The sequence below is a fragment of the Geotrypetes seraphini genome, chromosome 8, assembly GCF_902459505.1.
Source record: "Geotrypetes seraphini chromosome 8, aGeoSer1.1, whole genome shotgun sequence".
NCBI classification, from domain to species: Eukaryota; Metazoa; Chordata; class Amphibia; order Gymnophiona; family Dermophiidae; genus Geotrypetes; species Geotrypetes seraphini.
The window spans coordinates 158,576,372-158,601,177 of record NC_047091.1 but is presented as its reverse complement, the minus strand read 5'-3'; the positions used below and the strand labels follow the sequence as shown (position 1 = coordinate 158,601,177).

The 24,806-nt window shown below is 45.7% G+C and overlaps 1 protein-coding gene across 4 annotated transcripts in view; it reads left to right on the top strand.

Annotated features, from left to right (window-relative positions):
- Positions 1 to 24,806, top strand: part of VPS29 (VPS29 retromer complex component) — a 50,753-nt gene that overhangs the window by 10,882 nt on the left and 15,065 nt on the right. For 2 of the 4 annotated variants that reach the window (XM_033954372.1, XM_033954371.1), the window contains exons 2-3: positions 8,724 to 8,774; positions 17,598 to 17,789. In XM_033954372.1, the coding sequence (XP_033810263.1) occupies positions 8,757 to 8,774; positions 17,598 to 17,789 (210 nt within the window). In that variant the 5' untranslated portion in view covers positions 8,724 to 8,756. The remainder of the gene's footprint in view (positions 1 to 8,723; positions 8,775 to 17,597; positions 17,790 to 24,806) is intronic. The other 2 variants (XM_033954373.1, XM_033954375.1) reach the window with 2 other exon arrangements.

Sequence of the window (24,806 nt, the reverse complement as noted above, 5' to 3'; positions counted from 1 at the left end):
AACCTTTGCATAACTCAACACTCGTGACCTTGAAGACAGTTTTTCTGGTGGCCATGGCATCAGCTAGAAGAGTGTCATATTTGCAGGTATTGTCCTGCAGAGATCCATTTTTGTGCTTCATGGATTCCAGAGTCTCAGTTCAGATGGTGCCTTTCCTTTTCCGAAGGTAGTGTCTACCTTTCGTGTCGATCAATATATCTATCTTCCTTCCTGAAGGAGGAATATGGGTTACAATTCCATTCCTTGCAACTGCTCAAAGTGCAGAAGCATTCTACATACAATCTTCAGGTTAGTAATGACTTTCGGTGTTCTGATCACTTTTTTGTCTTATTCATGGGATGTGACAAGTGTATGGCGGCATCCAAGGCTTTGGTGGCCTGCTGGGTCAAAGAGGCTATTGCTTCCACTTGGTGGTGGGGAAGCAGTTGCCGGTGGATCTTTGTGCTCATTTACTTGAGCAGTGGCTACTTCATGGGCTGAGTCAAAGGGATTTTCCTTGGAGGAGATTTGTAGAGCTACGACATGGTCGTTTTTGAAACATTACCGGTTGGATGTGGTGTTGCGGATGGGATTTCTTTTGGCGCTTCAGTCATTGTGGAGGCTGAGTTAGTTTCCCACCTAGTAACATAGTAACATAGTAGATGACGGCAGACAAAGACCCGAATGGTCCATCCAGTCTGCCCAACCCGACTCAATCCAAAAATTTTTTTTTTTTTTTTTCTTCTTAGCCATCTCTGGGCGAGAATCCAAAGCTTTACCCGGTACTGTGCCTGGGCTCCAACCGCCGAAATCTCCGTCAAGACCCACTCCAGCCCATCCACACCCTCCCAGCCACTGAAGCCCTCCCCTGCCCATCCTCCTCCAAACGGCCATACACAGACACAGACCGTACAAGTCTGCCCAGTAACTGGCCTAGTTCAATCTTTAATATTATTTTCTGATTCTAAATCTTCTGTGTTCATCCCACGCTTCTTTGAACTCAGTCACAGTTTTACTCTCCACCACCTCTCCCGGGAGCGCATTCCAGGCATCCACCACCCTCTCCGTAAAGTAGAATTTCCTAACATTGCCCCTGAATCTACCACCCCTCAACCTCAAATTATGTCCTCTGGTTTTACCATTTTCCTTTCTCTGGAAAAGATTTTGTTCTACATTAATACCCTTTAAGTATTTGAACGTCTGAATCATATCTCCCCTGTCTCTCCTTTCCTCTAGGGTATACATATTCAGGGCTTCCAGTCTCTCCTCATATGTCTTCTGGTGCAAGCCTCCTATCTTTTTCGTCGCCCTCCTCTGGACCGCCTCAAGTCTTCTTACGTCTTTCGCCAGATACGGTCTCCAAAACTGAACACAATACTCCAAGTGGGGCCTCACCAATGACCTGTACAGGGGCATCAACACCTTCTTTCTTCTACTGACTACGCCTCTCTTTATACAGCCCAGAATCCTTCTGGCAGCAGCCACTGCCTTGTCACACTGTTTTTTCGCCTTTAGATCTTCGGACACTATCACCCCGAGGTCCCTCTCCCCGTCCGTGCATATCAGCTTCTCTCCTCCCAGCATATACGGTTCCTTCCTATTATTAATCCCCAAATGCATTACTCTGCATTTCTTTGCATTGAATTTTAGTTGCCAGGCATTAGACCATTCCTCTAACTTTTGCAGATCCTTTTTCATATTTTCCACTCCCTCTTCGGTGTCTACTCTGTTACAAATCTTGGTATCATCTGCAAAAAGGCACACTTTTCCTTCTAACCCTTCAGCAATGTCACTTACATACATATTGAACAGGATTGGCCCCAGCACCGAACCCTGAGGGACTCCACTAGTCACCTTTCCTTCCTTCGAGCGACTTCCATTAACCACCACCCTCTGGCGTCTGTCCGACAGCCAGTTTCTGACCCAGTTCACCACTTTGGGTCCTAACTTTAGCCCTTCAAGTTTGTTCAACAGCCTCCTATGAGGAACTGTATCAAAGGCTTTGCTGAAATCCAAATAAATTACATCTAGCATATGTCCTCGATCCAGCTCTCTGGTCACCCAATCAAAAAATTCAATCAGGTTCGTTTGGCACGATTTACCTTTTGTAAAGCCATGTTGCCTCGGATCCTGTAACCCATTAGATTCAAGGAAATACACTATCCTTTCTTTCAGCAACACTTCCATTATTTTTCCAACAACTGAAGTGAGGCTCACCGGCCTGTAGTTTCCTGCTTCATCCCTGTGACCACTTTTATGAATAGGGACCACATCCGCTCTCCTCCAATCCCCAGGAATCACTCCCGTCTCCAGAGATTTGTTGAACAAGTCTTTAATAGGACTCGCCAGAACCTCTCTGAGTTCCCTTAGTATCCTGGGATGGATCCCGTCTGGTCCCATCGCTTTGTCCACCTTCAGTTTTTCAAGTTGCTCATAAACACCCTCCTCCGTGAACGGCGCAGAATCTACTCCATTTTCTCGTGTAACTTTGCCGGACAATCTCGGTCCTTCTCCAGGATTTTCTTCTGTGAACACAGAACAGAAGTATTTGTTTAGCACATTTGCTTTCTCCTCATCACTCTCCACATATTTGTTCCCAGCATCTTTTAGCCTAGCAATTCCATTTTTTATCTTCCTCCTTTCACTAATATATCTGAAAAAATTTTTATCTCCCTTTTTTACATTTTTAGCCATTTGTTCTTCCGCCTGTGCCTTCGCCAAACGTATCTCTCTCTTGGCTTCTTTCAGTTTCACCCTGTAGTCCTTTCTGCTCTCCTCTTCTTGGGTTTTTTTATATTTCATGAACGCCAACTCTTTCGCCTTTATTTTCTCAGCCACTAGGTTGGAGAACCATATCGGCTTCCTTTTTCTTTTGTTTTTATTGATTTTCTTCACATAAAGGTCCGTAGCCATTTTTATCGCTCCTTTCAGCTTAGACCACTGTCTTTCCACTTCTCTTATGTCCTCCCATCCTAACAGCTCTTTCTTCAGGTACTTTCCCATTGCATTAAAGTCCGTACGTTTGAAATCTAGGACTTTAAGTATCGTGCGGCCGCTCTCCACTTTAGCCGTTATATCAAACCAAACCGTTTGATGATCGCTACTACCCAGGTGAGCACCCACTCGAACATTAGAGATACTCTCTCCATTTGTGAGGACCAGATCCAATATCGCTTTTTCCCTTGTGGGTTCCGTCACCATTTGTCTGAGCAGAGCCTCTTGAAAGGCATCCACAATCTCCCTACTTCTTTCCGATTCCGCAGACGGAACATTCCAGTCCGCATCCGGCAGGTTGAAATCTCCCAACAGCAGAACCTCCTCTTTCCTTCCAAACTTTTGGATATCCACAATCAGATCCTTATCAATTTGCTGCGATTGAGTCGGAGGTCTGTAGACTACACCCACGTAGATAGAAGTTCCATCTTCTCTTTTCAGAGCAATCCATATCGCTTCTTCCTCTCCCCAGGTCCCTTGCATTTCAGTCGCTTGGATATTGATCTTTACATAGAGAGCTACTCCTCCACCTTTATGACCATCTCTGTCCTTCCTAAAAAGATTATATCCCGGTATGTTTGCATCCCATCCATGTGATTCACTGAACCATGTCTCTGTGATAGCAACAATATCTAGATCTGCCTCTAATATCAGGGCTTGCAGATCATGAACTTTGTTGCTTAGACTGCGAGCATTTGTGGTCATCGCTTTCCAGCTATTTTTCAGCGATAATCTCCTTCTTCGTATGGATTTTTGTGTCGTTTCACTTTCCGTTGCAATACTAAGAAATGAGTTGCTGATATTGCTTATGTTGCAGCCTTTACTACTATCACATCTTTTCTTTTGCCGGGGGTGGTCTTTATAATTGTCTTTCGTACATACACCACCCCCACCTTCTAGTTTAAATGCCTGGAAAAATATTGTCTAAATTTCTCTGCAAGGTTTCTTTTTCCTGCTGTAGTAATATGTAGCCCATCAGTGCAATATAGCTTCTTGTCCTTCCATGTATTTCCCCATCCTCCTATGTACCTGAAGCCTTCTTGATGACACCAGGCTCTGAGCCATCTATTAAAGTCCTCTGTGTTTTTCACTCTTTGCTCTCCTTTTCTATATGCAGGCAGTATTTCAGAAAAAGCTAAAGTCTTTACAAAAGGTTTCACGCCCTCACCAAGCTCCCGAAAAGCTTTCTGTGCTGCAAGTGTGGAGTTGTTGGCCAGGTCATTTGTTCCCAGATGGATAACAACATCAGTGTTAAAATCCTTAGTTTCTTCCTTAACTATAGTCAGTATTTGCCTGGAACTCCTGGTAGCTGAGGATCCTGGAAGACATTTCACTATTTTGGACTCCTCGCCCTGTGTTCCAAGGTTAATGCCTCTGATGATGGAATCCCCCAACAGTAATAGTTTTCTGTTTTTGGCTTTTTTATTTGTACTTAGGGTGCTCTTGTTCTCTTGAGTTTCCTTCATTGGTTCCAGTCCCACCTCCCTTCTGTTTTCCTGAGTATCGCAGTGCACTAGTGGAGCGAAGGAATTCTGTAGAGGTAATATTAGTGAAGGTGGATGTTTCTGTGTTACATGTCGCAGTCTTCCTGAGCCTACTGTGACCCATTTATTCCTGGGCTGTTTTATTCTTTGAGGTAGAGGTGGTAAGTTGGTATGATTTTGTGGAGTGATGGAAGCTGCTTTAATTGTATTCAATTCCTGTTTAAGTTTGCAGAGCTCCTCCTTAATACTGGCAAGTTGAAGACAGATGGGGCAAGCCTTAAGCCTCCAAATAGTATGTCTTGGAATTAAAGCACCACAGTGATTGCATAGAATAAAGGTCATCTTGATTGGTTGTGAAGTCCTGATTATATGGGTCTCTATATATGAATAGTGGTCCCTGGGGTTGGTGGGACTATAAGTAAGACTACTAGCAAGGCAGAAATATAGGCTCTATACCACCTAAAACACAGTATTTTAAACAAAACTGCAGGAAGAGGAAATAAGATTTAACAGAGGAAAGAGAAGGATTTTTTTGTGCTTTTTTATATTTTTTTTTAGTAAGAAACAGGGAGGAGAAGAGAAATTAAGCAGATATAATGCTGAAAACCAGTGAAAAGAGCAGAATATTATGTAAGGATTGCCTTGCTACATCCCACTAGTCTCTGGATTCATCTGCTGCTGTTGCTAAGGAAGGAAACATTATGTTCTTATCTGCTAATTTTATTTCCTTTAGATGCAGCAGATGAATCCAGAGCCTCACCCTTTCTGGATATCTGGGGAGTGTGTAGCACAGTGATTAGAGCTACAGCCTCAGTACCCTGAGGTTGTGGGTTCAGGTCCCATGCTGCTCCTTGTGACCCTGGGTAAGTCACTTAATTCCCCATTACCCCAAGTATATTATACTTCTCCCTCAAAATTCACGGGGCTTAGGGGCAGAGCCAGCCCGCAAATATTGAAAATTTGCGAATAACATTTGGGCTGGCTCTGACCCACTTGGGCTGGCCTTCCACCGGCATCCCGGACCTTACATGGTGGTCGAGTGGGCTTTCGGGGCAGGAACGATCTTCCTAAGCTCCTGCCCCATGTAGATCATTCATACAAAATGGCTGCCGTGAGTTCCCATAGTCTCCCGAGAGTACGACGGGGAACTACCCCCAGCCATTTTGTATGAGTGATCTGCACAGGGCAGGAGCATAGGAAGACCCCCCCCCAAAATCACGAATAACCAAATCCACGGATACTGAAACTGCGGATTCGGAGGGAGAAGTGTAGATAGTGTGAGCCCACCAGGACAGATAGGGAATAATGCTTTGAGTACCTGACTGTAAACCACTTAGGCTATTAAGTAGTATATAAATACTAAAATAAATAAATAAATGCCTCTCGGGGTGTTCAGGTATCATATTATGGTTGGTAGTTGTTTAGGCTACAATGTTTTTCAATTTGACTTTGTTTATGGGAAAGAAGTTTTCATACTGGTGAAGTCTGTTCCGGATGCTTGGGCAAGGAGTGATACTAATTGGCCAGGAGAAGTTCCATCCAAGAGAAGCACCTGTACATCGGTTCTCTATCTCCACCTGCTGGTGGATGTGTGCTATCCCACTAGTCTCTGGATTCGTCTCCCTTCATTTCATTTAATTGGGTAACTTGATTGCTCTCTTTTCAGAAAGAAATGGTTTAATTCAAAATAGTGAAGTGTCAAATAAACTAGATTTAGGGCTCCTTTTACAAAGCCATGGTAGTGGCTGCTGCTGTGGTAATCGCTTAGACGCCCATGGGAATTTAATGGGCATTGGAGCTTTTGCCACGTGGCAGCTACTACCATGATTTTGTAAAAGGGGGGGTTTAATTTAATGTGGGAATTTATTGTAGATTGCTGTAGCAAAACATAATGTTCCCCTTAATTGACTTAAATAACAGTTCTAGTGCTGTCTTTAACTCCTTAGTTAATTTGAATTAAAAACATTCTAAAAAGCAAGAAAGTCATAGGTAAATTGTGATGTACACATGAATATATAATTATTTCTTGCCAGTACTGAACTTAACTCAAGATGATCAAAAATATTATTTTGTGGGGAAAAATGAGAATAAATATATTTTTAGACAAGAAAGTATTCTATTCTAAATCTGTAACAAAGAATTGCTATTTATGAAAGCACTTCTGCCATGTACCGTATTTTCACGCATATAACGCGCGCGTTATACGCGTTTTTACCTACCGCGCATACCCCTCGCGCGTTATATGCGTGAGCGCGGTATACGAAAGTTTTCAAACATAGTTCCCACCCCGCCCGACGCCCGATTCACCCCCCCAGCAGGACCACTCGCACCCCCACCCCGAACGACCACTCGCACGCGCTCCCACCCGCACCCGCATCCACGATCGGAGCAAGAGGGAGCCCAAGCCCTCTTGCCTGGCCGACTCCCCGACGTCCGATACATCCCCCCCCCGGCAGGACCACTCGCACCCCCACCCCGAAGGACCGCCGACTTCCCGACAATATCGGGCCAGAAGGGAGCCCAAACCCTCCTGGCCACGGCGACCCCCTAACCCCACCCCGCACTACATTACGGGCAGGAGGGATCCCAGGCCCTCCTGCCCTCGACGCAAACCCCCCTCCCCCCCAACGACCGTCCCCCCCCAAGAACCTCCGACCGCCCCCCCAGCCGACCCGCGACCCCCCTGGCCGACCCCCACGACCCCCCCACCCCCCTTCCCCGTACCTTTGGAAGTTGGCCGGACAGACGGGAGCCAAACCCGCCTGTCCGGCAGGCAGCCAACGAAGGAATGAGGCCGGATTGGCCCATCCGTCCTAAAGCTCCGCCTACTGGTGGGGCCTAAGGCGCGTGGGCCAATCAGAATAGGCCCTGGAGCCTTAGGTCCCACCTGGGGGCGCGGCCTGAGGCACATGGTCGGGTTGGGCCCATGTGCCTCAGGCCGCGCCCCCAGGTGGGACCTAAGGCTCCAGGGCCTATTCTGATTGGCCCACGCGCCTTAGGCCCCACCAGTAGGCGGAGCTTTAGGACGGATGGGCCAATCCGGCCTCATTCCTTCGTTGGCTGCCTGCCGGACAGGCGGGTTTGGCTCCCGTCTGTCCGGCCAACTACCAAAGGTACGGGGAAGGGGGGTGGGGGGGTCGTGGGGGTCGCCAGGGGGGTCGCGGGTCGGCTGGGGGAGCGGTCGGAGGTTCTTGGGGGGGGCGGTCGTTGGGGGGGAGGGGGGTTTGCGTCGAGGGCAGGAGGGCCTGGGATCCCTCCTGCCCGTAATGTAGTGCGGGGTGGGGTTAGGGGGTCGCCGTGGCCAGGAGGGTTTGGGCTCCCTTCTGGCCCAACTACCAAAGGTACGGGGAAGGGGGGTGGGGGGGTCGTGGGGGTCGCCAGGGGGGGTCGCGGGTCGGCTGGGGGAGCGGTCGGAGGTTCTTGGGGGGGGCGGTCGTTGGGGGGGAGGGGGGTTTGCGTCGAGGGCAGGAGGGCCTGGGATCCCTCCTGCCCGTAATGTAGTGCGGGGTGGGGGTAGGGGGTCGCCGTGGCCAGGAGGGTTTGGGCTCCCTCCTGGCCCGATATTGTCGGGGAGTCGGCGGTCCTTCGGGGTGGGGGTGCGAATGGTCCTGCCGGGGGGGGGATGAATCGGACGTCGGGGGGGGGGTGAACGGAGAGTCGGGACAGCGCACGGAGAGGCGGGGCAGTGCACGGAAGTCAGGGGGGTGAACGGAGAGTCGGGACAGCGCACGGAAAGTCAGGGCAGTGCACGGAAGTCAGGGGGGGGTGAACGGAGAGTCGGGACAGCGCACGGAGAGGCGGGGCAGTGCACGGAAGTCAGGGGGGGTGAACGGAGAGTCGGGACAGCGCACGGAGAGGCGGGGCAGTGCACGGAAGTCAGGGGGGGGTGAACGGAGAGTCGGGACAGCGCACGGAGAGGCGGGGCAGTGCACGGAAGTCAGGGGGGTGAACGGAGAGTCGGGCAGCATGCGCGGTATAATCGTGAGCGCGTTATACCAAAGTTTTTGTGCTTATCATCGTGATTTCTGCGCGCTATACACGTGTGCGCGTTTTATACGGGTGCGTGTTATTTGCGTGAAAATACGGTAATACTTTTTCTTTCATAACATTCAGAATTCATTCATTGTTTGCAATTTCAGTTGGCTAAAGATTATTTTCTTTTCTGTTGCTTTCTTTAATTTTAACATTCGTCATCTTCCACCCTGTTTTTCATTCCTGCCTCCCTCACCCCTCCTTGTCTGCAATCAACCTCTTCATTCCAATAAGGCTGGGCACAGAGTAAGTTCCTCCTCTTAGCTTATGCTAACCCTGGTGAAGGTGAATGATTTTCAGCATTATTAGCTACCATGCATCTTATTTACCTAATTGCATTGATGTTTGAATACAGTCAAAGTTTTTTTTTTCTGTTTTCCAAAGCCAGTTCCTTTTCTACACATTTTGTATTTCCTGTTTTATAGTTTGACAACTTGCCCAACCCCGTCATTGTCTACAAGTTACAGACAAGAGCAATTTGGGCTTCATCTGTTCTTGAATACCATTGTGCAAAACTTTGGGAATTCCATCCTTTCCCTATATTCCCAAATTTTCTTTAAACGATAAAGCAATATAATGTGCTCTGTTTGTAGGAGAGAAAACACATGACTCCAGTGCCACATTTGAGAATATCTGCCAAGATGGTCATCTCCAATGCTCAGGAAGCTGAAGCAGGAGTCGGTTGTTTCTGTATAGCACCAAATTAGCCATTACAGAGGCCACTGGTGCAGATTTTGAGTGCAGTGCCCTAACTCCAAATGTAGCAAAGCAGTCTTCTATATTAATATTAAGGAAAAACTTACAAGCCATTATTTTACTGACTTGTTCGGGAAATGACAAAAGGCTCTTATGAGCCTGAAACAGTTACAAAGGAAGTACATTTAAAAAACATCATGTAGTTAGTTAGGGCATGTGTTCTGCATAAATATATTTATGCAGATCAAAAAACTTCTGAGCCCTGAAGTTTCTGTATTTTGTTTGCACTTGAAGATTTTAAAAATAACTGTGATAAGGTAAACCAAAATGAACATGATCTTAAATGCATGAAATAGGTCACCAAATTTATTTTAAGTAGGTTTTCATTCCTATCAGCTGTTTAATGCAAATAACTGATGAAGCCCAAGATGTTTTCAGTATGTTTGTGTTCTTATCCTAATGTTTTAAGCACTTTTTGGCTAAAATCAAGTGTAAGGTTTGAGCCATGTACTGAAAATGGTACTTTCCCGTTTGGGGGCTGAGATTGAAAACGTGTACAATATTAAATGCTTTGCAACTTGACTGCTTTGGAAATATGAAGATCTAACTTGGGCCAACGTAGAATTAAATCTTCTGTTAAATTTTTTAAAAATACGTCATGCAATTAAGAAAAACAAGAAAAAGATGAAATTATGTTAATTCATGCACATGCTGCTTTGCTGTCTTCTGGTTTCTCAAAGATTGATTTGAACCTTGAAATGTAATTAAACAGTCAATTACTCTCTAATGCCGTAATCCTCTCTTTGCTCTAAAAGCCTATCATGTATTTTGGTGTTATTATATAATCAAACTCTCACACTTACACTTTCTTGCATGAATGTTTGTTTTCTTTTACTTTATTTTTCCCTAATAACATTCACACTGAATTTAGAATCTGCAGCCATGATCAGTTTGCATAGTTAAAAAAAACATATAAGGTCTAGGAGTTCTTAAAGCAAAAGTTAATTGGCTTTCAACATTAGTAGCTTAAGGTGAGTTACAGTCAGGTAGACTAGGGCCCCAATGCTCAAAAAGCTTTATGTGCCAGTAAGAGTCATTAAACCACTCTTACTGGCATGGAAAGCTACTTTCTGATGCACAAAAGGATTCTCTGTGGCTGCCACCGATTGTCATAACAACCACTGAGAATCCCATGCTAATGCATTGCAAGGAACTCCTTAGTGTAATGAGCACTCCACGTAATGCATAGCAAGGACATTTTCCCTGCAAACTTTAACAGCAGGCTATGACAGCTCAGACCCTATCAGTGCCTGAGCGATGATGGCTCAGACACTGACAGGAAAGTAAGGCTATATGACAGGAAAGTAAGGCTATATGACTACTGTATTTTTTTGCTCCATAAGATGCACTTTTTCCACCCCCAAAAAGGGGGTGGAAATGTAAGTGAATCTTATGAAGCGAAGATACAAATTAAGCCTGCTGCCGTGGTAATTTTTAACCTCCCCCCAGCCGCCACTGCAACTTTTAAACACCCCCTGCTGCCACTTTTTTTTTTTTTTTTTTTTAATAAACCCTGCCACTACTGCATCTTTAAAACCCGCCTGCTCACTGCTATTGTACCTGGTGGTCCAGTGTATTTCCTGGCCAGCGGCGCACAGGCCAGAAGCGCAGGGATCAGGAGCAAGCCCTCCGCACTCCCGCCTGGGCCCATGCCGATCTCCGAATGGCTGCAGTCAGCTCTCGTGGGAGCCTGGCAGGGAGAATTTGGGTCAGAATGGGTTTTTTTTCTTGTTTTCCTCCTCTATATCTAGGGTGCGTCTTATGGTCAGGTGTGTCTTATGGAGCGAAAAATACGGTAATACTAATCATTATATAATGCTACTTAGACATACCAGCACTGTTCATCAAAACACAGAAGAGACAGAACTATCTAGTCAAGACAGATAAGCTGGACAAGAAGGTGCACTGTGCTCAGGTGGGGGAATTACAGAGGGAATGATAATACAGATATTGGTGCTTAGAAGGTGGGTGGGAGTTTGGAATTGAAAGCATTTCCAAAGAAGTGGGTTTTGAGTCTGGATTGCCAAAGACAGAGCCTGACATATTGAGTCGGGTAATTTGTTCCAGGCATATGGTGCAGCAATGCAGAAGGGATGGAGTCTGGAGTTAACTATAGAGGAGAAGAGTACAGTTAAGAGAGACTTATCCAATGAGCAGAGTGCCCTGGGGGGAATGTGGGGAGAGGGGAGATATACTGAGGAGCTGTGAAATGAATACTCTTGTATGTCAGTAAGAGGAGTTTGAACTGTATGTGGACATGGATAGGGAGCCAATGAAGTGACTTCAGGATAGGGGTAATGTGGGCATAGCGAAATTGAGGGAATATGAGGAATGCTGCACAGTTCTGAACAGATTGAAGGGGGGAGAGAGATGGTTCAGTGGCAGGCCAGATCAGGCCAGAGGAGTTTGGAGGAGGAAAGACAATGTGCAGTTTCCTCCTCAATTTGAGGAAAGGAAGATAAGGTGACAAATAACGAGGGGGGTGAGGGGTTTGGTAGAGCAGGCTAGGGGTAGGTGGTTTGGTTGAGAACGCAAGGTTAATTTTATGAACCTCGTTGTAGAAGTACTCAGCCATAGTCTGGGGTGAGTGTGACAGAGAGGTTAGAGATAGTGGTGGTGGGGGACAAGCCCCTAAACACCTGGTGGTCTAGTGGGCTGGCCCCAAGATACTCCTCCCCCCACATACACACATCCAGGACCTCCCCCCCCCACACCCCATACTTTTGGTGGAAAAATTCAGCAGGAGGGATGCTCACTCCCATGGGGCCCTCCTCTTCAAAATGGCGGCCTGCTCCTGCCCAGTGCATCCTGGGATGCACTGGGAGGGGCCTAATACCATTGGCACTGGGAGGATCTTGGGGCCAGCCCACTAGGCCACCAGGCATTTCTTTTGTATTGGGGAGGGGGACGGGGGTTTGGCAGTTCTAGGTAGGATTGTTGTGCTCACACTACACACACACAACAGCTGCATCCATTTAAAAAAAGCTGATTTGGGGCTTCCCCTGCCCGCACTGGAGCTGGCAGGGGGAACCCCAAATCAGCTGAGCCAGCAGCCGCTGCTCTTCTCTGGACAGAGAGGGAGAACGATGGCTCCAGGCAGGCAGGAGAAGTTGTGCCCAGCGATTTGCTCTTCTGAGCAGGCACTAGGCACAGTTCCTCCCCTTTTTACTGGTGCTGCTCCACACAGATAGCATGCATATAATTTGCATGCTACTGTGCTAATGTCACCAATACAAAAAAAAAAAAAAAAAAATGCTCCCACCAAGGTATTTCTTAGGAGCTTTATGCATCTTGCCCTAGGTATTTTCCCTGTCCTTGGAGGGTTTACCGTCTTAGTGAAAGGAGCTCTTTGTACTAAGATTCACATGCAAGGAGGTTACTGCTTCCTCACATGGACTTTCCCATTCACTAAGTTCATTTCTAGTGCATCCATAAAACAGGTCCTTTTTTTAAATTTGAAGCTCATGTACTAATGTCATTATGCACAATAACTGCAATTAATGTGGGAGCATTTACCATCCCTATTTAGAAGGTGCTATAGGCTCCTACATTAACCCTGCTTTATTCAGTTAGCTTACGCTAATGTGAGCATGCTACCTGAATAGCGTTTCTACACTTATTTTCTGTCCCTGACACGCCGTCTCCAAAAAAAGGGAAAATGACTGCTTCTTCATCACCTTTAACACATTTTTGTGGTAAGCCTTTTTCCTGTCTTAAGTGATTGACACAGTTTATTAAAAGGACCCCCTAAGTTTGTTCCTGAGGAAATGAAGGGTTAAATGATTTCCCAGGATCATGAAACAAATAGCTAGGGTAGTGCTTAGACATTTGAAGTTTAGGTGAAAGCATTAGTTTAGAATTTAATTTTATTAATTTTTTTACATCTAGAATGTTAATGTGTGTACAGCGCTGTATTTTGGCCAAATGTACTTTTTTAAATTGGATATTTCTGTTAGAAGGAAAATTTCTGAAGATCAGTGCAGTCTTCTGCTTCAAATTTTACATTGAAAAGCTTCCAATTAGAAAGTGGCTGCACCACTAGTGAATGGCCAAACCAATTTATAAAAATAACCAACGTGGAACCGGACAAATTGATAGATTTCAAATAGTTCAATATTTTAATTTATTTTGTTTTATAGGAGGAAAAAAAGACCTCATAGAGTGAAGCAGACCAAGTGTGTTCAGTAGTGCTGCTAATCCATAACCCTATTTGTATCTGTATGAACATGTGCATTTCGTGAAGCAAAAATATAACAGTTATGAAGATAACAGAATTATGTAGTAGTGCTGCCCGATTCAGGAAAAAAAATTTGATTCAATTCAGCCTATTGAATCGATTTTTCGATTTGATTTTCCTGCCCAAGTGGATGTTTTTTTTCCATATATCCTGGTGGGTTTATTTTATAGTCTCTTCACCCCTTTTATAGCCTCTTCACCTACTTTGCTCTCTCCTATCCACACTGGCGCTGTGATGTAAAGAAAATAAACAAATAAAAAAGACTTTTCCTGTCTCTCTTAAATCCTAGCTCACGTTCGTGGTCTAACACCACAAAATAGAAAATAAAATTATTTTTTCTACCTTTTGTTGTCTGATCATTATTCAGATCTTATCGGTCCCCAGCTCCGGTTGTCTTCTGATAACTTGCTTGCCAGGGTCTCCTTCTTTCGTCTTTCTCCTTGCTAACCATCCATCTCTGTCCTCCCCTTCCATTTCCCTTCCCTCCCCCGGAGGTCTGGTATCTTTCCTTTTTTTCGTCTCCATCCACAGATCCACCTTTTCTGAATTACCCTTTCATCTCTCTCTCCATCCCCACCACCCCAGGGTTCACCATGTCTCCCTTTCTCTTCCCAACTAGCCTCCTATCCAGTATCTCTATCCCCCCTCCACATCATCCCTTGTGTCCAACTTCTATCCCTTTCTGTTCCTTCCCTCCCTAAATCCTATTGTCCAACATCTCTCTCCCACTCCTGTTTTTAGATCCTTATTTATTCTTTCTCCCTTCTATCTTCTCTCCTCCAGTCCACCAAATCCTCATCTCCCCTCTCCCTCCATCTACCTTTTAAAAAAAAATTTTATGGCACTCCTAAGCCCCCACCACCACCACACACCCGCACCTTTCCCAAAGAGAGTTCAGAAGAGGTCTGCCGGTGGCGGTAGCGATCCACTCCTGCCACTACTCCTTGCATCTTCTCTCCACTGCAGCCCGCCCTCAGTGAAAACTTCCTGTTTCCGCTTGGGCGTCCGAATGGAAAGGAGACGCCCAGAGTAGCAGCAGGGTAGTGAATTGTATTCACTACTGCCACTTTTGCCTGGCCAGGGAGGAGAGGAGAGAGCCTTGCTGCTGCCGATCTGCACCAGAGACCCGTTCAGGATTTCCCTCTGCCTGGCCAGGGAGGCGAGGAGAGAGCCTTGCTGCTGCTGATCTGCACCAGAGACCCATTCAGGATTTCCCTCTGCCACCGGAGTCCTTGCTTCAGTGTAATGTCTGGTTTTGCAAAACCGGAAATTACATCAGAAGCAAGGACTCTGGCAGAGAGAAAGCCCGAACAGATCTCTGGTGCAGATCGGGGCAGCAAGGCTCTCTCCTCTCCTCTCTGACCAGGCAAAAGCGGCGGTAGCAATGGGGCCAACGAATCGGTAAGTCCGATTTTTTTTCAATAGCAAACCGATTCAAATCGATTCACCCAAAGTGAATCGGAGAATCGATTCAAATCACGAATCGGGCAGCACTATTATGTAGTACTTATCTTAGATCTCTACGGAGTGCAACCATTTCACCAACAGCTTCTTCAGGGAAAAACTGGGACTGTGCATAAACTATGCCGTTATAATCAGCGTCGTGCTACAAAAATCATTGATTTGATATCGCATTTGGTTTTGATACAAGAAGGCACGGCCTGGGGACTGTTTTGATTTTCACCGCTACATTATGCCGGTAAGTTAATTCATTGTTCTATATTAATGCCAACAATAAAGCAAAGAATTTTTCTATTAAGACCAATTGTGATATGGATTAATGATTTTTGTAGCACAACACTGGTTATGACAGCACAATCCCAGAAGCCGTTGGTGAAACAGGTGCACTCCGTAGGGATCTAAGATAAGTGCTACACAATTCTGTTATCTTGATAACTTACATTTTTACTTCACAAAGTACACATGCTCATACAGATACAAATAGGGTGGGGGGGGTATGAGCAGTAGTGGCTCGTGGCCAGTAGGGGGTGAAGTCTATGGGACGGTAATGGAATGGACATCAGGATATGATAGTGCAGTATTTTTATGGAATGTTTCTACAAAAGCCTGCTTTTCGTATGATTCTGGGTAACTCTAGTTAGATACAAGCATATGTGTTAGTTAAGGCCATGCCCAATAGAAGCGTACAAAAAATTGGTGAATAAAAATCTGAATATGGATGTAGCCAAGGCCAGAAAAACACACTACAGATTAATATTAAGGGAAAGTATAATAATATTCTTTTTATGTACTTTGCTGTTAGGCTAGATAATAAAGGAAGTCAGGATATACATGGACTCCATTTTATTCTCTGTCTTTTCTGTATCTTCTGTGTTTTGGACTCCATTTTGTGTCAGTGACTTTCTGCTTGTCTTTGTTCAAGTTTTCCGCTCCTAGCAGCGTGGTTTTAATTGAAACCAGATGTGCCTTAGGCTGGCTAGGAAGAGTATATTAGATTACGTATCCCAAACTGAGATATAATTTGCTTTGAGTATGAATGGAATTCTGAATGGAAGGGGCCCCTGAACCTGAATAAGTGATTATGTGTATTGAACAAAAGAATGGGTTTGAAAAACATATTATATATATATTTGCAACCTAAAGAAATTTAAAGGAAGCCTGAGCACAACATCTGGAAATAATTAGCAGTCTCTAGCATAGAAAGGGGGAAAACAGCCCCTCCTTCTCTTTCTCCTTTTCCTCCAAGGCTGTCTAATTTTCAGCACTGTTTGTAGGTGTAACATGAAACTTAGTTTTTCAAAGCAGGCTGAGACCATTTGAGCACCCTTTTAACAAATACAGATTCTCTTGAATATTGGATTTGTAATAAAATGTTAATGTATATTCAGAAATGAATGTAAACAAAACAAATGTAATTTCTGAAACTTTTAAACGTAGAGGAATTTTCTTTGTCTAACTTTTAAGACCACCTTTGTTATTTTATTGGCCTATGGCCAATGATGTCACACTGGGCCAAAGGTATATAATGGAGAGTTTCGAAGTATTGAGCTGAGTTTGTTATCAGAAGGCCAGCATTTTGGCAACTATAACGACCTCCCACTAACGCAACTAGCCTTTTGATGTCGTGATAGAAAAATAGAAACAATAAAATTAAATATTTTGGTAAATCTTGCGTTGGCGTCATTTTCCATGTTTTTGTTATTTTTCACACCTTGAGTGAAAGCTAGCAGCTTAATTGGCAGCTGCAGCGTTATGAGTGCGCAGGCGTCCAATATCCATGCTCAGGTGTTGGCCTAGATTACATTTGTGGTGGATTATAGCAGCACTATTGAATTCACTTGGTCTGCTTCACCCTACGAGGTCTTTTGTTCTTCCTATAAACAAAATAGATTTCAAATAGTTCAATATATTTTAATTTATCAATTGGTCTGGTTCCACTTTGGTTGGTTATTTTCACATTATATGTATTTGAGTGGATCCGATTACTCTTATTTTTTTGTGTTTATATAGTTACAAACCAGTTTATATCTAGCTTTGTGCTAGGTTGCTCTGGTATTTCTCCAAGTTATTCTACAAGCAGAAACAAGAGCTAAAATGAAACCTATATAAGTTTTTAAAATCATCAAATATATTTTAACAGCAACCTTGGGGGTATTTTAAGCAGTCTGTAATGAGGCATGCCTTGTGTGACTAATGGTGTAACTCCATGTCTGAGATGAGCAAAGTCAATTGTGGTTTTACACAGTTGTATGCTGGGAAATGTAGTCCTGATCTTCATATAAGGAGCTGAAGGGCATAGTTATCAACATGGGTTACCGTAAAGATTGGTTATTTTTACTATTACCTTGTGCTATTTTAGCACAGGTCCCATTTCATGCAGTGAAACCTAGTTTCTAATTACTAGGGTTAACAATGAAACAGCACGCCTTAACAATAGCCCACATTGATAACTTCCTCTCTCAGCTAGAAGAAAAGCAGATCGTCTCCCATCATACACTAGGGTAAAACCAGGACTCATTCAGTTTGTACTCCTGCATATGGAGGCAGCCTGGGAATAGTGATAGTCACAGCATGTGTTTGTACTTAATTCTTAGATTTACACTATGCTTTGCTAATGTCTTCTTTTTTATATGTATATCTGTGACACCTGAAAGTTGGTGTTAGTATTAGGAGACCTCCATATCCCACATCGCTGCAACAGTCTGCCAGCAAAGTTCAAAAAATTGCTGGTTCCAGGAAAGATCCAGCATATTCTGTGCACAGGAAACCTCTGCACCAAGGAGAGTTATGACTATCTGAAGACTCTGGCTGGGGACGTCCACATTGTCAGAGGGGACTTTGACGAGGTGATTCCTTCTCTGCAAAAATGATGGTCATTTGTTATAGTTTTGTATTTTGTAAACAACTGTGAAGGTTTCCGAAGGATTAACAAAATTATTAACATGAGAGTTCCCCCCACTTCATGCAACTTAATAGGTGCTTAGCTTTCATTTTGCTGCATTTAAATATTAGCAACTGCTGTGACGATAGTGTTTTCTTGAGGGTAATTTCACCAAATAGTTCATGCAGTAATAGCTTCACTCCACCCAAAATTTCTTCTCATTCTGACTTGGAAGTTCTTTTTGAACAAGACTCTGGCCCCCAAAACAATGGGAAATATGTCTATATCTTTCTGTTGCATTTTCTTGGTACTTGAGAATGTGATTCACTAGGTAATTGTTTGGGACGAACACCTCTATAATCGGTGTTCTCTTTATCGCAATATCTGGTTTTCTGGCATTCAGCTTTTTATCAGTTGTTCAGTGAGGATAGTGCCATGGATATATAGGGTGTAGCTTGCTCACATCAGAAGGGTCATGGAGTTGATGTATCACATTTCTATGTGGTACATTCAAAGTGGTTTACATATATGCAGGTACTTTTTCTGTCCCTAATGAACTCGTATTCTAAGTTATGTACTTGGATTAAGTAACTTGCCCAGGATCATAAGGATCTGCAGTGGGAATTGAACCCAGTTCCCCAGACTCTCAGCCCACTGCACTAACCGTTAGGCTATGCCTCCACTCCATGTTTAAAGCTACTGTTTCAAGAAGACAAAAGAGAACTATGCATTGTGAGCAAAATCTAAATGAATAACAAAGATTGGTGTTTTCCTTTATGGAGGAAACGTTAAAAGACTAGAGGTCCAAGACTGTCTGTGTCTTGGATTAAAAAAATTAATAGTGGGCATAATTTGAGTTTAAAATTTAAGACAAGAAAGAAATGTTGGTTGATTTGGTTGTTGAACCTTTTAACAGCACAAATAGCATTTTATCCAGGAATAAGGAAAATCCTGTGCAGAACTGAAATACAAACTTGTACTGTTGGCAGAGACACTTTCAAAACACTGCTTCAGAAATGTTCTGCATTTTGCTGCAGGATATTTAAAGATTCCACAAAGATAAATGTTAAGATTATAAACTTAATTTGGCAAAGACTTATGCATTAACCTTTAATCTTATATGGGAAACAATAAGAATAGCCATACTGGGTCAAATCAGTGGTCCGTCTAGCCTAGCATCCTGTTTCCAACATTGGCCAATCCAGGTCACAAGTACCTGGCAGAAACTTAAATAGTAGCAATATTCATACTACCAATCCCAGGGCAAGTAGTAGTTTTCCCCATGTATGTCTCAATAGCAGACTATGGACTCTTCCTCCAAGAATTTGTCTAGATCTTATTTTAACCCAGTTATGCTAACCACTGTTACCATATCATGTAGCAATGAGTTCCAGAGCTTAACTATTCTTGAGTAAAAACAATATTTCCTATTTATTTTAAGTGTTTCCATATGTGTAATTAAATCGAGTGTCCCCTGGTCTCTGTACTTTTGGAAAGTGAAAAATTTGAGTCACTTTTACCCATTCTACACTACTTAGGGTTTTGTAGACTTTGATCATATCTCCTTCAACTGTCTCTTTTCCAAGTTGAAGAGCTCTAACCTCTTTTTAGCCTTTCCTCATATGAGAGAAGTTCCATCCCCTTTATAATTTTGGTTGCTCTTCTTTGAATCTTTTCTTAATTTCACTATCTTCTTTTTTGAGATATGGTAACCAGAACTGTATGCAATACTCAAGGTGAGGTCACACCATAGAGCGATACAGGATTATTATAATAATCTTGATCTTATTTACCATCCCTTTCCTAGCATCCTGTTTGTTTTTTTGGCCACTACTGCACTTGGCAGAATATTTCAGCGTAGTGTCTAAACTGACATCCAGATCTTTTTGTTGGATGCTGACTCCTAAGGTGGACCCTAGCATAAAAACATAAGAATTGCCATATTGAATCAAATTAAAGGTCCATCAAACCCAGTATCCATTTGTCAGTTGCCTAGGCAAAATATTTAAAGACCTAAATAACTTAATTTTCAAGTCTATGGAGTAAGGGAAAAGCTAGAATTGTTTGACAGGTTCTTAAAAAAAATACAAGAGAGATTCAAGGTTTATTGTGATACACTATCATGCCTCTAAGTTGGGATGTATCGAGCTGAGGAGACGGGAGGAGTGGGGTAGGTTTGGGTTATCAAGGAAAGCAAGTCAAGAGTAGGGAACAAACCTTCCGAATTTCAACAGATTCTAAAGCCTGGGAATTCTGTTTGCTGGGAGCTCACTTTGTTCATTCCCATCTCTAGCACAAACATGATTTAATGGGACAGAGCCAGCATGGGTTCAGCTGAGTAAGATATTGCCTCACCAATTTGCTTGACTACTTTGAAGGGGTGAATAAACATGTGGCTAAATGTTTGCTCTGTATCTTTGGACAACCCATGAATAAACAATGTGGGAGGTCACTTTAGTCATTTAGTCAGCATAAAAGGCACTTTTGAAGAAAAGAATACACGTGCCTCTTCGAAGCACAACATACATTGTGTTTTGCAATAAGACTTCTGAGGCAGGCTGTTTGGGGCTGAAACACGTGTGTGCTGAGTCATTAATAAAGTAGAGTGTTTTAATTACAAAGCACACCTGAGTTTCTGGATATCTCCACTGTTTTTGTTTGCCTGTTAACACTAAAATAACACATCTTAATAGTAGTCAATGTTGAGAATTTCCCCCCCATGTCAGCAATTTTAGAAACATACACGTATTTCCCCAAAGCTGTCACAGAACACTGTATCCTTTACCAGTTTTCTTTTTAGAGGGTTAAGGGACATAAACCTTTGGGGAATTAAGAGGGCAACTTTCCCAAATCCCTCCAGCGGAGTGATGCTCAGTATAAGCATTGTTCTTAAACCTAGATGTCCCAGGTAACAAGTGTTATCCCAGGACAAGCAGGCAGGTATTCTCACTAGTGGGTGATGTCATCAGACAGAGCCCCGGTACGGACGTCTCACAAGCACGTGTTGCTTGTAGAAACTTAAAAGTTTCTAGATGCCCGCACCGCGCATGCGCCGGTGCCTTCCCGCCCGGAGAGCCGGGCGTGTCTCCTCAGTTCTTTTCTTTCCGCGGAGCTGAGAAGTTCAACTTCATCATGCGCTAGCTGAATTCAGTTAAATTTGCCTTCCTTGTCCGCGTTTTCGCTTTCTTTTAATTACAATTAACAGTACATTTCTTTTTCAGTTTAAAAAAAAAAAAAAGAAGATTATTTCCTCCGGCGGGTCGAACGGGCCGGCCACGTGGCTCAGGCCTACAGGCTTCGACCTCGCGGCGGAGATTTTCCGGCCTATGTCCCGGCCAATCACCGGGTTTAAAAAGTGCAGCAAGTGCCAACGCGCGATTTCACTCACGGACCCTCACCGACGCTGTTTGCAGTGTTTGGGTCCTGACCACATTCCGAAATCGTGCAGGCCTTGCTCTACCCTTACGGCACGCTCATTCAAACGGCGTTGCCTATTGTGGGAATCGATGTTCAAGATGGACGCAGCTAAGGATCCTTCAGCCTCCACTTCATCTGATACCTCCCCGGTTCGGGCGAAACCGGTATCGACCCCCCCTGCATCGAGTGTGGTGAAACCGGCATCGTTTATCCCGACAACATCCACGAGCTCGACGTCGGTGCCTGCCCCGGTCTCCTCGGTTCAGGTACCTCTTCCTTCCACAGTACCACCAGTGGTCATCAAAGTGCCGAAAGCTACTAAGCAGAAGCACTCGACCTCGAAGGAACACGATGACCGTGCAGGAGGACCCCCTTTCGGTGCGGGTCCCTCCTTATCGGCTTCGCTACGGTCCATGCTGGAAGCTCAATTCGTTGAGCTCATGCAGACCATCGGACCCGGACTCATCGCTGCCATACAGGGTGACCTCCCGGTACCGGTCCAAAGGGGCGGTCCGCCCCCTCCCCCTCCCCCACGGCGTTCGACCTCGAAAACCGACGAGGACGAACGGGGGAGGGCGGCGATGCCCATGCGGCAAGCCTCGCTTACCGATATGCCGCCATTAGAGCCCATTACGCCTCCGCGCCAACATGGGACCAGACCTCCGATCGATACTCAAAGCCCTGGGCATAGTCAGGAAGAGTTCTTCCGCACTCCTTACCAGACTTGGGTAGCATCGCAAGAATCCGCATCGCAACCCCAGTTGCGATCCACCGCTTCCAGCCCTATCCACCACTTGGGGGCCTCGGGAGACCATGCGATGCACAGACGATCCCGATCCCCGTCCCGCCACCGAGACGGGCACCGATCAAGACACTCATCCTGGCACTCTTCACGCCATTCGGAGGTGTCACCGCAGAAAAAACTGCAACGTATGGGATACTCCTCATCAGAGGTGTCCCCTCCGGAGGGACCGGAGTACGAGGAAACACCCGTACCCGATTCTCCTTGCCACTCCCCGATGTCCATGGACCCGGAGGCCTCTTCCTCCTCCAGCCCGTCTCACAGACCGACGCTGGCGGATCAATTGTCTTTCTCATCATTCCTCCGACAAATGGCGGATGATCTGGATGTGACCCTTGACACGGGCTCCCGATACTCCAAAGAGTATCTGGACACCATGCATTTACCTAACCCTCCAACGGAGTCGCTTCGGCTCCCTCTGCATAAATTACTGGATCAGACCTTCATGCAGTGTTTCGAAACACCGTACTCCATACCGGCGATTCCCAGCAAACTCGATGCTCGATACCGCATCGTGCACCATAAAGGGTTTGAGGGCCCTCAACTCTCCCACCAATCCCTGCTGGTCGAGTCCTCTCTTAAACGCTCTCATCCCTCTCAGGTCTACGCCTCTGTACCGCCGGGCCGAGAGGGGAGAACGATGGACAAATTTGGTAGAAAATTCTATCAAAACTCCATGATGGCGTCACGGGTGCTGAACTACAATTTCTTTTTCTCTTCCTATCTGGAGTTCTTCTTGCCGGTGCTCCGCAAGTTCACTCCGTTCATAGACACCCAAGCTCGATTCGAGTTCGAGGAAGTGGTGGCCTCCCTCTCCCAATTACGCCTCCAGCTGATGCAATCCTCCTTCGATGCATTCGAACTCTCGGCACGGGCTGCCGCAAGCGCGGTAGCCATGCGTCGCCTGGCATGGCTCCGTACAATCGATATGGACCCCAACCTCCAGGACAGACTCGCCAACGTACCATGTGCGGGAGCTGACCTGTTCGATGAGTCTATCGAAACTGTTACCAAGAAGCTGTCGGATCACGAAAAATCTTTTCAATCCATCCTGCGGCCCAAACCCAAACCTCAACAGTCTCGACCTTCCAGGCCACCCCTGATTTACCAGCGGCGTTACATGCCAAGACAAACGCCTGCTGCGAGACAACCTGCGAAGAGACAACCTCCCCAGAAGTCTCAGCAAAAACCTCAGCCACCGGCTGCACCTAAGGCTCCCCAGCCCTTTTGACTCCCCTCCTGGGAGCATAACCGACACCGTTCTGCACCCCTCAGCCTCTCCCATAGGGGGCCGCCTCCATCTTTTTTACCATCGATGGGAGGCCATAACCACGGACCTATGGGTCCTTACCATCATAAGAGAAGGATACTCTCTTCACTTCCATCGGGTCCCCCCGGACCATCCTCCAAGAGAGTATCCTTCAAGCTCGACACAGACCGCCCTTCTTCTTCAGGAAGTCCAAACCTTACTTCAGCTTCGGGCTGTCGAGCCGGTCCCGTCAGACCAATTGAACCGAGGGTTTTACTCCCGGTACTTCCTCGTCCCGAAGAAAACGGGCGACCTGCGACCCATTTTAGACCTTCGGGCCCTCAACAAGTTTCTGGTCAAAGAGAAGTTTCGCATGCTGACTTTGGCTTCTCTATACCCCCTCCTCGAGCAGAACGACTGGTTATGCTCCCTGGATCTCAAGGAGGCCTACACTCACATCCCCATTCACTCGGCCTCCCGAAAGTTCCTCAGATTTCGGGTGGGAAATCTGCACCTACAGTATCGAGTGCTACCATTCGGCCTCTCTTCGTCCCCCAGAGTCTTCACAAAGTGCCTGGTGGTAGTGGCCGCGGCACTCCGGGACAGGGGTCTACAGGTGTTCCCATACCTCGACGACTGGCTCATCAAGGCCCCGTCAGCCCCAGAGGTCACTTCGGCGGTCTTGGCTACAGCCTACTTCCTCCAGAATTTGGGCTTCGAGATCAACTTTTCCAAGTCTCATCTACAACCCACCCAGTCCCTCCCCTTCATCGGAGCGGTCCTGGACACCACTCGACTCCGAGCATTCCTGCCTCTACAACGCATGGAGTCTCTTCTTCATCTCTGCCAGTCGGTGTCTACTCGCCAAACCCTACCGGCGAGACAACTGATGGTGCTCCTGGGCCACATGGCCTCCACAGTACATGTGACACCCTTTGCCAGACTCCATCTCAGGATCCCCCAGTGGACCCTGGCATCACAGTGGAATCAGACGTCCGATCCACTAACCAAACACATCGTAGTCACACCTGCTCTTCGGCAGTCTCTACTTTGGTGGATGACCTCTTCGAATCTATCCAGAGGTTTGCTGTTGCACTCTCCCCCCCATCAGAAAGTTCTCACAACCGATTCGTCGAACTATGCATGGGGGGCCCACCTGGATGGTCTCCGCACCCAAGGATTCTGGACCAGTGCGGAAAGATTACATCAAATCAATCTACTGGAGCTCAGAGCCATCTTCAATGCGCTCCAAGCTTTCCAACACCTACTTCACGACATGGTGAAGGCGTGAAGGACCCTCCAGGACAAACAGGTGATCCGAGAGATGAAACTTGTTGGTAACCTCCAAATACTGCAGCAAGAGCCTGCGCAAATCCAGGGACCGCAGTACCCGATCCTCATTCGCACAGACAATCAGGCCGCCATGTATTATATCAACAAGCAAGGAGGCACGGGCTCGGCCCTCCTTTGCCAGGAAGCTCTACGAGTCTGGGACTGGGCGGTGCGCCACAACG